The sequence below is a fragment of the Lithobates pipiens genome, unplaced genomic scaffold (assembly GCF_037356315.1).
Source record: "Lithobates pipiens isolate NorthernLeopardFrog02 unplaced genomic scaffold, aLitPip1_a1.2 Scaffold_18, whole genome shotgun sequence".
Lineage (NCBI taxonomy): Eukaryota > Metazoa > Chordata > Amphibia > Anura > Ranidae > Lithobates > Lithobates pipiens.
The window spans coordinates 124,116,671-124,133,771 of NW_027507758.1; the positions used below are offsets into that span (position 1 = coordinate 124,116,671).

Genomic DNA, 17,101 nt, shown 5'->3' on the forward strand with positions numbered 1-17,101 from the left:
ACATCTATGAACCCCCTACCCTCCACCCAATATATGCTGTAATTTAATTTCCTCCTTTCCTTCCTTCTTCCACCTCCCACTTCATCCCCTCTCTCTTCCCACTTTTTTGCTACATTACATTACCATTCTTCACTTCAGAATCAAGTCTTAATTCCTCCTTAACATACCATACTTCCCTAACTTTTCTGATTTACTATATAGAGTATAGACCAAAGCAAAGTGAAGCTCCAACATGCCAGTTCCCTTGCACCCATCTCTACCTTTCCCCTCTCTTAGATACTACATATGTTATTATTTACAAGCCAATTTGCTTTAGCCTTGCGTTGGTATACTACTTGCTATTTGTATGTTCCTGTGTATCTACAGTATTTGACTTTGGTATGTCTGTTTAATGTTCCCTGTTAAAGAAAAGAAAACCAATAAAAAAAACACACGGAAACAGAAAAATTAGATTCCTTATCCTGACAGGTTAGGTTAGGCCTATGATCTCCTGAAAGAATGTGAAGCATACGGCAGTGGTCGTGGTGGTGGAGCTTAAATGGCAGCAGATGTATTGTGAGTTGACAATGTGAGAGTCATCGTTATGTTTAAACCAACTTTTCTCAGCCTTTTTAGTTACCATGGAGGAACCCTTGAAATAATTTTCAGCTCCTAAAATGTATATCTACTGTTCATGGTATATTAGTGTGGTCAATAAATTTTAGCTTCAGGAATAAACATAAAAAAATATGTGCCCCCCTAAATAATCTGACACATGGATCAGATCATTTTATGACATTATATTGATCGCCATGACAAATTTATTTTCAACAGTCATCATAAAAAAATTAATAATAATAATTGCCAGCAGAGAAACATAGACAAAATTGTAATGTCCCCTTACATCTGAGGACAATGTAGAAGTGCCCTCCTACATTAATGGCCCATTGAAAAGTACTCTTTTACATTGCTGGACAGTGTAACATGATGATCGGTGTAGATAGAAGATCAAGATCCATCATTGTTCACAGCTCAAGGAACCCTGAGCAAACTCTGGAGGAACCCTAGGATATCACAGAACCCTGGTTGGGAAAGGCTGGGTTAAACTGGGTTAGACTGTAAAAGGAGCATGTTTGAACATACTGTTTGCGTGATTAACATAAAATGCCATAGACCTTTCCCAATCTATAGCACTATAGATTGCTGTATATTTCACACACACATATTCATATTTTTCCAAATGCTACACTTAAAGTATCAATACAATTGGAAGTGACTTATGTTTCTTCTTTGCTTTTAGCACTTATCTGAAGAAAAATGAAATCAGTAGTTCCCCCATTTACACATTTTCTGCTAAGAATACATCAGGGCATAATATCACTTATAGAATTGTTGATGGTAATGAAGGTGGTGAGTATGGACTTATGACAACTTTTTATATATAATAAATCTAAAAATATAAATATATATATATATTAGGGCTGTTACTGATTAAAATTTTCGCGTTTGATTAATCTTTTTTTTTTTTAAATCAATTAATCTACTTAATTTTGATTAATTAAAAAGCACATACAGATCCAACTACTTTTCTCTGATCTCCTTGCATTGCAGCTCTGCATTAGTCAGTGGTAAATGTGGTATACACTATATACAATCACCCGACACTAGTTAGTTTCCATAATCCATGACTTAACTTCACAGTTCACACAAATACATTTTAAATTCAAACTGTAGCACTGACGTAATAAAAATTTTTTTCCCACAGTAGCGTGACATCCACTTCTGGTCTAACTAATCAATCTCACCTTATGGCATGGACCCCTGTGCAAACAGGTGGTCATGCAAGCGGGTATCAAAAGGGTTAACACGGACCATAAACTTTTCTCACATTTCCTTAGATCTTAGCAAGGACGCCAGGTCATGGGTAGAAAGAAAAGATCTAAGTACTCACCGCTTAAGTATAAGATTTAATTTTTGTGTTCAAACACAAACTACTCACATAAAGATGATAAAAACACAGCATGTAAAGCCGACAATCGTGTTAGTTCCGCAGGGCAGCAGCGGGTGATGCCATGCATAGCTCCTCCCCGTACGTGTTATGTTCAATTAGAACTTCAACGTCACCGGACTCCTCCCCCCTTCCCTTCGTTAGCAGACAGAGGCACTTGGGGAAGGGGGGAGGACATCGACATCACTGGATCTCCGACGGAACTCCCTGAAGACCCGGAAGCCGGCGGAGAGGTGAGTACCGATCAAAATATTTTTTTTAATCGAGGAATTAATCTTTAATTTCCACAACCCTAATATATATATATATATATATATATATATATATATATATATATATATATATATATATATATTAGGGTTGTGGAAATTAAAGATTAATTCCTCGATTAAAAAAAATATTTTGATCGGTACTCACCTCTCCGCCGGCTTCCGGGTCTTCAGGGAGTTCCGTCGGAGATCCAGTGATGTCGATGTCCTCCCCCCTTCCCCAAGTGCCTCTGTCTGCTAACGAAGGGAAGGGGGGAGGAGTCCGGTGACGTTGAAGTTCTAATTGAACATAACACGTATATATATATATATATACATATACACTGTATATTATAATTGCTCACTTTTCAAGGGAAATTTCTCTTTAAAAGAAAATTTTACCTTAGCCTGGTGAATTAGGTACAGCTCTGCTGAATTCCATCATCCAATCACGTGCAAGCAAAATTACTGTTTCATTTTCCTTGCGTGTGGTTGGGTATTGTTTGCAAAGTGAATCTTTACCACATTCCCTAAGCTAAGAGAAAATTTCATTGCAAAGTGAACAGCCTATTTGCCTTTAGTAAAACAACCTCATACTGTAGTGTCCTTCAGAATTTTCGATGAAAAGCTCCCATCTGACTTTTTCTGACATTCCACTCGTGTGTTCATGGCATTACCGTTTGAATACAAAAACAATATAACTATTGGATAAATAGGTGCACTTCCAAATAAAATTCATAAATATTTCATCCTAAACCATAAAGTATAAATGCAGTTACAAACGTGAAACAATAATCTCAGCAAATAAATGTCAATAAATACATAAAATTTGTCATACAATCATTTGTATGACACTACGCTGGCTCCCTCTGGTTTTATTTGTAGGATGAATATGTAATGCATACCGTGCTGTTAACCCTTTGAGTCTGGCCAGCTGGAGGTTGGGTGAACTGTACTGACGCAAGAATGCTGTCCACGGAGGCTTATTCACACTTAGCACATATTGATCTCTGTTACCATAGGAGACAACATTTGGTAAGAGGCTGAGTGATTTGTGGTGGAGGAGTCCACTTACCTGCTGTTTGTCCTTTGCACTTGCTGGATGGAATCTGCATGGACTTTGCACATGATCATGCACATTCTTTTGATTGCATTATGAATTTGCATAGTAACAATATTTATTTATTGATTTGCATGATATAATGATTGTGAGAGTAATTGTTATGAATTTATTTGCTGAGATTATTGTTTCACATTCGTAACTGTATTTGCCCTTTATGGTTTAGGATGAAGTATTTATGAATTTTATTTGGAAGCGCACCCATTTATCCAATACTTTATATTATTTTTTTGTTTTAAAATGTTCTGCTAAGGAAGTAATACCAAAATAAAAACTGAAAAAAAAATAAATATATAGGTTGTTAATTTTGTTAATGTTTAATTAAAGCCATGCATGCACAAAGCTTTACCACAAAGATAAGGATCTTTAACAAAATTGCGTCTGAGCTTGAATGAAGTTTATTCGCTAGAACAACTGTAGGTTGGAATGCCGCATATGGCAGGGATACTTTCTGCTCAAATTCCTTAACAAAGAAAGCTTGTCCTTGTAAAGATACAATGTGATACACAGTACATGAACTCTGCAATTTTACTGTTATTTGCAGGTCAGTTTTACTTGGATGAGAATACTGGTGAGCTATGGGCAACAAAAAAATTCAACTATGATGACCAGCCATTCTATACAATTACTGTGGATGCTGACGTGCCCCCTGGCTTGCAAGGTAAAACTTGCCTTTCCTATGCTAGCCTTCAGGTAACATGCATTTATGCAAAGTGGTCTTATCCAGGAAAAATAAGTGTGGTTAATGGAAAGCTAAAATGGTTTTAAATCATTGTTTTTTTATTTATTTATGTTTTTTAAGTTGATAAATTGCTGTTTCTATATATATTTAATTGTATTTAGAGGCTTTTATAAAGAATTTGCTCAGGTTACTCTGTTTGCAGAGTTTACTGGGCTTCTAATAAGAAAGATCAGCACTAGATCTACCATTGTTGAATGCTTCTTACGACTTGGGGAAGGCTTGAAAGTTAATGTGGCATGTCCCCCAGGGCATATCTACCACGAGGCAAACAACCTTTCGGTGGTTGTACTGGGATGATGCCCCCAGTATTGTTTTTTTAGAGCTGGCGGTTGGCTCTCTTGTAATAGCAATCAGAGCGACTTACTAGCTATTACAAACAGCTGGAGAGGCATTCCCCCTCCAGCCGCCTTCCACGGCTCACTCGAGCTCTCCCGTCCCACCCAGAGACCAGAGCGACAAGCTGGCTTGTCTGCTGGCTGGCAGTACAGCTGGAATCAGCTTTGGTTGGCAGCTCGCTATAGTAACCTGGAAGCGATGACATAACATCAGTGGCGTATCATGGGTTGGCAGCACCCAAGGCAAGGCAAATAATTTGCGCCCCCTAACCTGCGGACTTTTAGCACTCCCAGAGTCCCTTCCAATACAATAGTACTGACCTACCTGATTCCTATACTGACCACTACACTAACCTACTTGATTTCAACACTGACAAACCTGATTCCTTTACTGTCCATTACACACTACACTACACTATACTGTCCACTACACTGACCACTATACCATACTGTCCACTACACTATACTGTCCACTACAATATACTGTCCGCTACAGTGACCACTATACTGTCCACTATACTACACTATACTACACTGACCACTATACTGTCCACTACACTATACTGACCACTATGCTATACTGTCCACTACACTATACTGTCCACTATACTACACTGTCCACTACACTATACTGTCCACTACACTACACTGTCCACTATACTATGCTATACTGTCCACTACGCTATACTGTCCACTACACTATACTGACCACTACACTATACTGACCACTGCACTATACTGACCACTACACTATACTACACTGTCCACTACACTATACTGTCCACTACAATATACTGTCCGCTTCAGTGACCACTATACTGTCCACTATACTACACTATACTACACTGACCACTATACTGTCCACTACACTATACTGACCACTATGCTATACTGTCCACCACACTATACTGTCCACTATACTACACTGTCCACTACACTATACTGTCCACTATACTACGCTATACTGTCCACTACGCTATACTGTCCACTACACTATACTGACCACTACACTATACTGACCACTGCACTATACTGACCACTACACTATACTACACTGTCCACTACACTATACTGTCCACTACAATATACTGTCCGCTTCAGTGACCACTATACTGTCCACTATACTACACTGACGACTATACTGTCCACTGCACTATACTGACCACTACACTATACTGTCCACTACACTATACTGACCACTACACTGACCACTACTTTACACTGACTACTACGCTATACTGACCACTACACTATACTACACTGACGACTATACTGTCCACTACACTATACTGACCAATATACTACACTGTCCACTACACTATACTGTCCACTACACTATACTGACCACTATACTATACTGTCCACTACACTACACTGACCACTATACTGTCCACTATACTACACTGACCACTACACTGTCCACTATACTACGCTAAATTGTTTACTACACTACACTGACCACTACACTGTCCACTATACTACGCTATACTGTCCACTACGCTATACTGTCCACTACGCTACACTGACCACTATGCTATACTGTCCACTATGCTATACTGTCCACTACGCTACACTGACCACTATGCTATACTGTCCACTGCACTAAACTGACCACTATACTATACTGTCCACTATACTACACTGACCACTATACTATACTGACCACTACACTACACTACACTGACCAGTGACCACTATACTACACTGACCACTACACTATACTGACCACAATACCGACCACTAGACTGTCCTGCCTATATTCTTCCTAAACTGACATATAGACATATACGGTGCCCCCCCCCCCCCCCCCAGTCCATCCATTCCTCACCTTCTTGTTCTGCATCGGTCCAGACTCCGGAGGATAGGTCCTGGAGGCTCACATGTTCCAGTGCTTGTTTCCTGTGTTCCCTGTGCTCCAGCTGCCATGTTCACTGTTTCCCAGCACACTGTGATTGGGCGCCTGGGGGTCATGTGCAGAGGCGGGACTTCAGGAGCAACTGCGATCGTGGACAGGCCAGCCTCACTCCGCAGATGACCCCCATACGCCCAATCACAGGGCGCCGGACAACGGCGCACGGGAGACACAGGAAAATAAAATTAGGAGGCAGCACTGTGACATGAAATTGCGCCCCCCCTAAATGTCGCGCCCGGGGCCACGGCACCCCCCCCCCCCCACGCTAAGCCACTGCATAACATTTACTCAGAAGCCATCTAAGCCAGTTTTTAAAAATCAAAAGCATTCAAAAAAATTAAAAATAAAAAGCATTCAAGAACACCGAACTTGTTTTACCGAAGTGCAGAGGAGGGATTTGGGTTCTTAAAGAACCCAGATTTCTCCGTAAAGAGTACCTGTCACATACCTATTGCTGTCACAAGGATGTTTACATTCCTTGTGACAGCAATAAAAGTGATAAAAAAAAATGAAAGCAAAATAAATAAATAAATATTTAAAGTGCCCCTGTCCTCCTGTGCTCGCACATAAAGGTGAACACACTTGTCGGTCCCACACACACACGCAAGCAGTGATCGTCCCACACATGTGAGGTATCACTGCGAACATCAGTAATTCTATATATGGCACTAATCATGTCTCAGGGTCCAATGAGGAAGCTGCAGCCGTTCATCATGAACAGCTGCAGCTTCCCCATCACACCCTGAGACAAAAATGGTATACTGCGGCTGTGGTGGGACAAATTTAGATGGGGGGGGGAGGTGCCAATTTTAATCTTGCCTAGGGCAGCACAAGCTCGAAAATACACCACTACATGTCCCTCTTCTATCTGCATCATAGCAGTAAACCAACTTTTTGAAAACAGCCTTGCATTTTCATCCTGATTATTGCAAGTGCTGATTTTTAAATATTCATCTACAGTATTTCATATTAAGCTGGGATAAGAAAGGACTTGAGGATGTTCAGCATCATGTAGAGTTTTTCTCCCCAGCTTTACTGTCCTCTTGGATTTCAGTTCTTTTAATTATGTAAATGCACCCCACCAAGAAAAATGCCCACTCCTCCAGACTGACATCCACCCATGAAGACATTATGATATTTGCATAATAAGCTGGCCCACTTCTTGCAGCAGGGCTAAGCACTTTTGAGACGAGTACTGAGAAAAGGTGCTGTGATGTTTTCAAGGAACTATGTAGCGCATCCTGCCAGTACCTCACACCAGCCATGACTTTGATCTTCCTGCATTGCGTAGGGAAGCACAAAGACCCAGTGATAACGTCACTGGGTCTAAATAAAAAAAGTAATGAAAAGGTTTGGCTCTACTCACAGATCCTGGCAATCATCAGTCCAAAAATACAATCTCCAGCAGAGTAGCCCAGTTTCCAGTCCAAGAAGGGGTGGTTCATGAGCAAGCAGCCCCCATCCCTTGAGCACTTGGATCCACCCCCATAGGGAATTCTCTCAGGGTCTCAGCTTATTTACCAGTAACCCAGACACCATCTAGGCACACCTCCCAGGGATTGGCTAGGCCCTATTAAAAATAGCGGCTGGGGATTTGAATTCTCCCGCCCCAAAACTCCAGAAGCTTCTTCTGGAGACAGGGAGAAGCCATAGATCTCCCGGCCTGTGAAACCCTGGACACACTACACCAAACAATTATTGCTTGTGTGATTACATGTGATTACAGCAGAAGCTTAAAACAATACATTTGCCCATTAGCCTAAACTACGAGAGCGCTACACAGATTGTGAAAAAATGGATGTAATGCTCACCTTGAAAGAAGCATTCTTTGAGCTCCATGATAAAGCTTCTGGGGCTTAGGGATCATTTGCACTAGCAGGGATTGCTACCTCTTTGGCTGGATGAGTAGTGGCCAGGGGTGTTCTCATTTTTGTGGTTGCAGCAGGATTTTACCCCCATTCAAATGAATGGGGCCACACTGCAACTGCATGCAATGCACATGGTTGCGTTGTAGTAGACTAACATTTAAAGGTTCAAAACAATTGGTGAGGACACCAGCGCCTCCTTACTGCCTGTCAGATGCTTTCTAAAGAGTGATCTGAGATGTAAACAAGCCCTTGGGGTAGTCAATGATGGGTAAATGTCTGAAAAAATAACAGCCATTCTTTCTTGTATGTTTTGCTATATGTATTAAAGAAGAGCACACAGGATTAACACCTTCTGCCCTCTTCTAGAAAATGTCTGTGTGTAATTTCAAGGGTTGGTTATCAACTCCTATTGGTACCGCTAACTGGCCTGACCCTCTGAAAGCTTTGTTTAGGCTTTCACCTTAGTGGGGGATCGGACCATGCATGGCAAACCAAATAATCACTCTGTAAGCCAGTGGTTCTCAAATAACAGGTCAGGTTTGCAAGATAACTGAAATATATCACAGGTGATATCATTTGCAGTGATTGCAGTATTCTAGTCTGCATCTCCCCAAGGTAATACCTAAAAATCTGGCCTGTTGGTGGGTCCTGAGGACAGGAGTTTAGAACCACTGCTGTAAGCAATGCCAATGTATAAAGAACTGCTGCATAAAAAAATTGTTGTAAAAATGCTTATTTCTGTGTTTGCATATGTCTTGTTATAGATCCATTGCTGAAGAATATAGCCCGTTTACAAATTAACCTGCCAGACTTTCACAAGGGTCCAATATTTGAGAAGCAAAAATACAACGCAACAGTGTTCAACACTTTACCCCGTGGATTCCCAATCATCAAAGTCACAGTATGCAAATCTTTATATTTGATGCTTTGATGCAGAATTGGTAATTCTGTAATATAAAAATGGTACTATACACTGAGACATGTTATTCTTGTATACAAATCCCATTAAAATTAAGTGTCAGTAACAAAGACATTTTGTTAAAAAATGGAAAAATATTTTGCCTATCATCTAGCATAAACGACACCACATCCCTATTGAAAATTATTGAAAAATGAGAGAAACTAAATGGGATTTTTAAGGTGCCAAAACAGTACAAAATTATTTTATAAAATTAAAAAAAAATATTCAAAAAGTAAAAACAAGACATAGAAGGAGTAAATGTTTATAATATGGTACTAATACATGTGCTGACTGATTTCATCTCTACATGTTTCGCCTTGATATTGGCTTCTTCAAGAGATATAATTGATATCAGGCACAATAAGCACTAGGAATAAACAGAGTTTTGATGAAAAACAGAACAATCAACAATTATAACAATTAGAGTACATAAATAGATACAGCTTAAACAAATTGAAAATAGCATTCATCAATTGTAGACAGCACAGCAAACAAGTCACAGATGGTCATAATAGTTACCTGTATATTTGCAACCATTTACACATAAATTGAGACTCCATAATCATGGGGATATCAACAGACGGATCATTTGGTGAAGCCATAGAGGGGGGGTGTATCCAAAGTACAGCTACCGGTAAGTTATCCGAAAACTATGGGGTAAGGTGATGGACAGAATTAGATACTAAGGTAACAATCACCACTAAGATCCAGACAAAAACTGTTTGTATAGAATAGTTTTTACCCTATGATAAAGTATATTTTTCTGTAGTCACAGGTTGAATTGATCACCAACTCCACAGCAGGACTGGATAAAGATGACGAAAAAGATAGGGTGAACTCATTTCTGAATTCTAGTCAAAAAATGACCCCTTAATCATAAACTTAATGGACCTGATTCGCACCAGACGTGACATCATTATGGCAACAGTGTCTACCGGAAGTGACACCCTAAAGATGCTGATTGACCGCAAGTGATGTAAAAACATCAACAAAAACCCGGACGCGTCAGCAACAAATAGGGTAAACACTGCGGAAAAGATGCAGGGACATATATAACATCCCAGCCCAAACTAACCATTGGGCAAGCCGGAAAAAAGACGTTCTAGCCGGGAAGAGAAATGTTAATTCACAAAAATAGGAGGGTCATAAAAGAGGCAACCCAAATTAATGGGACATCGGTCAGCCAGGCGGTAAACGGTGCCACCCTGTGAAATCAATAGGTTAAACCAAGAGCGATGCCCTTGGCATCCCTATGGCCACTGGATCCGACAAATTCCCCACAATGATGAAAAGCAGAATGGTGTTTAAAAATAAACACTCAAAAATTGTCTGTCTAAGATGGGACACACAAATATATGACAAGAACCATCATTTTTAATCATATTCACAAATAGAAAAAAACATCAGTAAATTGACCAGAGACGACCTAGAAATGCTGTGCATATCCGCAATTGGCGTTACAACAATCCATAATAGCCAATTATATAATTGGGAATACATTATACATCAAACCATATAGAGAATGATATGAATTAATCCAGTGTTCTAAGAATTTGAAGAGCATGGCAAAATCTATTTAGAGGAATGGTTTGTAGCTGATGGATTCATTCAAGCCTGGATGGACAGTGGCTGCCAGGGAATGAATCCATCTTGTTTCACGCTGAAGGATATTATACCAATTGCTCTCCAATTTAGCCATAAAGAGGAGAAGCTGATCTTTGGTGCAAGTCCAGATGACAAAAATAAACTGATGCCAAATTAATACATTTTCAAAGAAATCTTGAAATTCATCAGAGGGGAAAATTTCAAGTACAGATTGGTGTACGATGGAGAACAATTAGTGCCCATCGCCACACCCTGTACCTGCAGGTAGTGGGAGTGATCAAATATAAAAATGCTGTTAGTCAGTACAAAAAGAAGCAGGCTGGAGACAAATTCATTATAGGGATTGGCTCTAGGGCCTCGTTCAGATAAAAAACCCTCAACAACCCCAACCCTCAATTGGTGAGGGATGGAGTTGTAAAGAGCCTCAACATTAATGACCACCAACCAAGAACAGTTGGGGACACAAATGCCAACTAGGGATCTGAGAAGATCAGCAGTATCCTGGATACAGGAACTTAAAGATCTAACATGAGGACGTAAATAATCATCCACAAGTTTGCTGGCAGGTTCAGTTAGACAGCTGTTACCTGATACAATTGGACGGCCGGGAGGAAATTTGCCATTTTTGTGTATCTTAGACAACGCATATAATGTGGGAAGTCTTGGGGTATTTACTGTCAGAAATTCTAAAGTCTTCTGATCGAGCAGGCCCTTATTAAAGGCCCGGGTGATCTGAATTCGATATTTTGTTTCAGCATAGTTGAACTGTGCCAAAGGAATAGACCTATTCCAGGAGCGGTTCAACAGGAGATCCATGACCATAGTTTTGCATTGGTAAAGATTCATTACAACTATATTTCCTCCTTTGTCAGAAGGTTTGATAATTATCTGATTGTTTTGTTTCAAGGCGGTTAAAGCCTTCCATTGAGAAGGACTAAGATTGGATTCCTTATTGAACCATTTCCATTTGGTAGTTTCTGAATTTCTTTAGTTACTTGTTGGGTAAAAGCTCAAATATTGGGATTGCCATGAAGTAAGGGAAAAGATCTTGATTTGGGTTTATACTGATAGGGTGGCAGAAAGGTTCTCTCCAACTGGGTGTCTAAAGATGGACTCAAAGTGGGCTCCTCTAGAGGTTCATCAAAAGGATTGCTCTCCTCCCATAATTCCATGAGATCAGACAAAGCCTTGATCTCATTAATTGTTATATTTTTCCAAAAGTCATCTGGGGCAATTCCTGATGGGAGGCCCCCGGGCGTCTTTGTCAAAAATAATTTTAAACATTAATTTTCCAGCAAACAAATTCACATTCTTTATAACCTCTAATACATCAACCTCCTGATCAGGACAAAAAGTCAGGCCCAGGCTAAGAACCTGGGTCTGAGCAAGTGATAAAGAAAATGAGGATAGATTAATTACTTGGACGCAGTTTTGCTTACTATTTTGACAATCGGTGTGTTGAGGAACTTTTTTAGATCGGGAGTGAGTTGAGGTGAAAAAATCAGTGCTGTGCGAAGATCCTCAAGATTGGTGATGACATGTAATGCCGCATACACATGAGCGGACTGTATGGCGTACTTAGTTCGTCATACAATCCGACGGACAGTCCATCGTACTTTCGACTGAACGGACTTGACCACACACGGATGCACAAACAGTCCGTCGAAAGCTTGCGCGATGACGTGTACAGCACGTACGACGGGACTAGAAATAGGAAGTCCAAGACACAGCAAAGCACCCTTCAGCCGTGTAAATCCTTTCTGGGCATGCGCCATTCTTAGTCCGTCGAACTAGCATACTGACGAGCGGATTGTCCGCTGAAACCAAAGTACGACGGACAGAATTTCGAAAAATCCGAAATTCTTAGTACGCCGGACTGCACGCTGAAAAAGTCAGCTGAAGCCCACACACGAGCGGATTGTCCGCTGAAATGTGTTTCGACGGACTAAGTACGCCATACAGTCCGCTCGTGTGTACGCGGCATATGTCCCCTGAGACAGTACTACAAATAGTTTGGCTTACCTTAGATGCAACTAAGGAATTTAAAGTGGAAACAGAAGAAATTGAGTGACCATCACCAGAATAAGCAGACGAAGGTAAAGAATGGGTGTTTTTGCTCTGAGAACGTAGACCGGAACATGAGTGATCTCGAGGTGTGCGTTTGGAGGCTGAGACATTTGTGGTTGGACAATCAGTTTTACATTTCTGTGAACCACTCGTTGAATGTCATGTGGATCCTGCTTGAGAAGAGGACATAGAAGACAAAGATGATTCATTGGAATCAGTGGGATCTTGATTGGAATTATTTGTTTTTTGGGGGAAAGATCTATTCCTCCTTTTTCGATTTTCAGACCAATGATAAGCAGTATTGGTCTCATAGGCCAATCTGTCTCTATAGTATTTTTTATCTTTTTTTTTAATATATCTATAACAAAATTTCAAGATGTTTTTCCAGGGAAGATTTTTTTTTCAGAAAAAGTGACATCAGTTAATAGTCCACAATTCTATAAAGTTTTTCAATGTCATCATTTACAGTATGAATCTCTCTGGAATAACTACAGCAAAGGGATTCCATCATCCTCAGTGAACATAACTGAAGATTTTCTTCTCAAGCCTGTCTGAAGTCAAAATTAATTTCTGTATCCTAAGTCCCCAAATATTTGTTATTCCAGAAAATGCAAGCTTTTTTCCTACAATCTTTTTAAACTGGAGAAGAAACATTCTAATGTCTTACCTCCAAAGGAGTCACCCTGAGCCTGATGAATTTTGTCCATCAAGCCATCAAAAGCCACCCCTCTATATGTAGCCATGATCAAAACAGAGCAATTTGACAGGGATTCGTTTTAAAAAAGTATATATATATATATATATATATATATATATATATATATATATATATACAATTAAAACAATTAGACAAAAATACCAACAGATGAAAGGCTAAATTGTTAAATGGGTGTTTTGGCACCCGATAAATCCAAAGAAGAAAAAATATTTTGCCTATCACCTAGCATAAACGACACCATATCCCTATTGTAAATTATTGAAAAATTAGAGAAACTAAATGGGATTTTTAAGGTGCCAAAACAGTACAACATGATTTTATAAAAGTAAAAAATGTATTCAAAAAGTAAAAACAAGACATAGAAGGCGTAAATGTTGATAATACAGTACTAATACATGCGCTGACTGATTTCATCTCTACATGTTTCGCCTCGATATTGGCTTCTTCAGGAGATATAATTGATATCAGGCACAATAAGCACTAGGAATAAACAGTTTTGTTGAAAAGCAGAACAATCAACAATTATAATAATTACAGTATATAAATAGATACAGCTTAAATAAATTGAAAATAGCATTCATCAATTGAAGACAGCATAGCAAACAAGTCACAGATGGTCAAAATAGTTACCTATATATTCAAAACCATTTACATATAAATTGAGACTCCATAATCATGGGGATATCAACAGATGGTTCATGAGACTCCATGATTATGGAGTCTCAATTTATGTGTAAATGGTTGTGAATATACAGGTAACTATTATGACCATCTGTGACTTGTTTGCTGTACTGTCTTAAATTGATGAATGCTATTTTCAATTTGTTTAACCACTTCAGCCCCGGAAGAATTTACCCCCTTCCTGACCAGAGCACTTTTTGCTATTCGGCACTGCATTGCTTTAACTGACAATTGCGCGTTCGTGCGACATGGCTCCCTAACAAAATTGATGTCCTTTTTTTTCCCCACAACTAGAGCTCTCCTTTGGTGGTATTTGATCACTCCTGTGTTTTTTTTTTTTTTTTTTTGCACTATAAACAAAAAAAGAGTGACAATGTAAAAAATAAAAGGCATTATTTTTTTACATTTTGCTATAATAAACATCCCCCAAAAATATATAAAAAAAATGTTTTTCCTCAGTTTAGGCTGATACGTATTCTTCTACATATTTTTGGTAAAAAAAAATCGCAATAAGCGTTATTGATCGGTTTGCGCAAAAGTTATAGCGTTTACAAAATGGGGGATAGTTTAATGCATTTTTATTCATTTTATTAATTCCTTTTTTTTACTAGTAATGGCAGCGATCAGCGATTTTTATTGTGACTGCGACATTATGATGGACACATCGGACATTTTTGACACATATTTGGGACCATTGTCATTTATACAGCAATCAGTGCTATACAAATGCACTGATTCCTGTGTAAATTACACTGGCAGTGAAGGTGTTATCCACTAGGGGGCAGCGTATGGGTTAAGTGTGCCCTGAAGAGTGTTTCTAATTGTGGGAGGGCGTGGTTACGTGTGACACATCACTGATCTCTGCTCCCGATCACAGGGAGCAGAAATCAGTGACACTGTCACTAGGCAGAATAGGGAGATGCTTGTTTACATTAGCATCTCCCTGTTCTTCCTCTCCGTGAGGCGATCGTGGGTATCCCCATGGTGATCGAGTCCGTGGGACCCGCGACCTGACTCACGGAGCTTGCCGTGGGCGTGCGCTCCCAAAGCACCTCTTAAAGGGCCACGTACAGGTACATTAGTTTGCTTGTACGAGCCCTTCTGTCGACATATATCGGCATGAAGCGGTCAGCAAGCGGTTAAGCTGTATCTATTTATGTACTGTACTGTACTTCCCAATTATATAATTGCCTATTATGGATTGTTGTAACATCAATTGCGGATTTGCACAGCATTTCTAGGTCGTCTCTGGTCAATTTACAGATTTTTCGTGCATTTTTAAATATGATTAAAAATTATGGTTCTTGTCATATATTTGTGTGTCCCATCTTAGGTAGACAATTTTTGAGTGTTTATTTTTAAACACCATTCTGCTTTTGAATCCATCATTGTGGGGAATTTGTCGGATCCGGTGGCCTTAGGGACGCCCAGGGCTTCACTCTTGGTGTAACCTATTGGTTTCACTCGGTGGCACCGCTTACTGCCTGGCTGACCGATGTCCTATTTAGTTAGGTTGCCTCTTTTATGACCCTCCTATTTTTGTAAATTAACATTTCTCTTCCCAGCTAGAACATCTTTTTTCCAGCTTGCCAAATGGTTAGTTTGGGCTGGGATGTTATATATGCCCCTGTGTCTTTTCTGCAGTGTTTATCCTATTTGTTGCTGACACTTTATTCCTAGTGCTTATTGTGCCGGATATCAATTATATCTCCTGAAGAAGCCAATATCAAGGCAAAACATGTAGAGATTAAATCAGTCAGCACATGTATTAGTACTGTATTATCAACATTTACCCCTTCTATGTTTTGTTTTTATTTTTTGAATAATTTTTTTACTTTTATAAAATAATTTTGTTCTGTTTTGGCACCTTAAAAATGTAGTTTCTTTCATTTTTCAAAGACATTTTGTTGTTACAATAAAAGTGTAATTTTTATCACAAAAAATACAAATACATACATACATTTACTAAGTAATATAGCATATCTATATATGACATAGTAACAGTGAATGTGCACTGCTAACAGCTGCAAAATGTTATTTTAAAGGCTAAAGAACCCGGTTTAGGACCAAATGAAATGCTCGTCTATAGTTTTGTGAATCAGTCAGTGGAAGAATTTGCTATTAATAATTACACAGGCCAAATCAGGAGTAACGCTGTGGCTGGAAAAAATGGAACATTTCACATTGAAGTCCAGGCTATGGACCCCAGTGGTCTCTTTAACCAAACCATTGTTCAGGTAAGCCTTGTTTAATTTTGCTGCCATGATAATAATTCTAAATGCATCATAGCTTTTCATTAAAAACAAGTACTAACACACACTTTGGTAAGTCAGTAGGTATGTTTATAACTGTCCTAGATGGTTAATTAATTCTTGTGTTGATATCTCCTACTGTCTACACACCTTTAGCATTAGCACTAGTAACTGAATGTTCATTGAATTAAAACTGAAAAGTATTTTTTCCTGTTTTGTCTTTCAGATAAGAATAGAATCACCATACCTTTCCCGCGATGATGCAGAGATTAAAATTAACCAGACATTACATGAGGTTGAACGTCATATTGGGAAGATTAAAAAGTAAAACTTTAAATGAGCTGAATTGTTCTTTACATTAGTAATAGTAGCAGTAGTAGCAACTAAACCAATTGTAATAATGAGTAGAGTATCACTCTTTATAGCAATTCAAGTTATCATGGCATAGGGCTGTGTTTATCAACTATGGCATCCTGGGGTGACATCTGGGCTCCCCTGGGGTGCCGCTAGCATGTGACCCAGGTTCAATAGATCACAGACTGATGAGAGGTTTTTGTGAAGGGGGGAAGGCACTGCTGTGATGAGAAGACCCTGTCATTGAGTTA

The 17,101-nt window shown here is 39.3% G+C and overlaps 1 protein-coding gene across 1 annotated transcript; it reads left to right on the top strand.

The window, feature by feature from the left end:
• The first annotated feature begins 1,899 nt into the window (after positions 1-1,899).
• On the top strand, positions 1,900-16,824 carry LOC143986686 (cadherin-7-like). The gene is made up of 5 exons (XM_077485093.1): positions 1,900-1,903; positions 3,900-4,016; positions 8,977-9,113; positions 16,290-16,481; positions 16,723-16,824. The coding sequence occupies exons 1-5, from the start codon at positions 1,900-1,902 to the stop codon at positions 16,822-16,824; spliced, it is 552 nt and encodes a 183-aa protein (XP_077341219.1).
• The last annotated feature ends 277 nt before the right edge of the window (positions 16,825-17,101 follow it).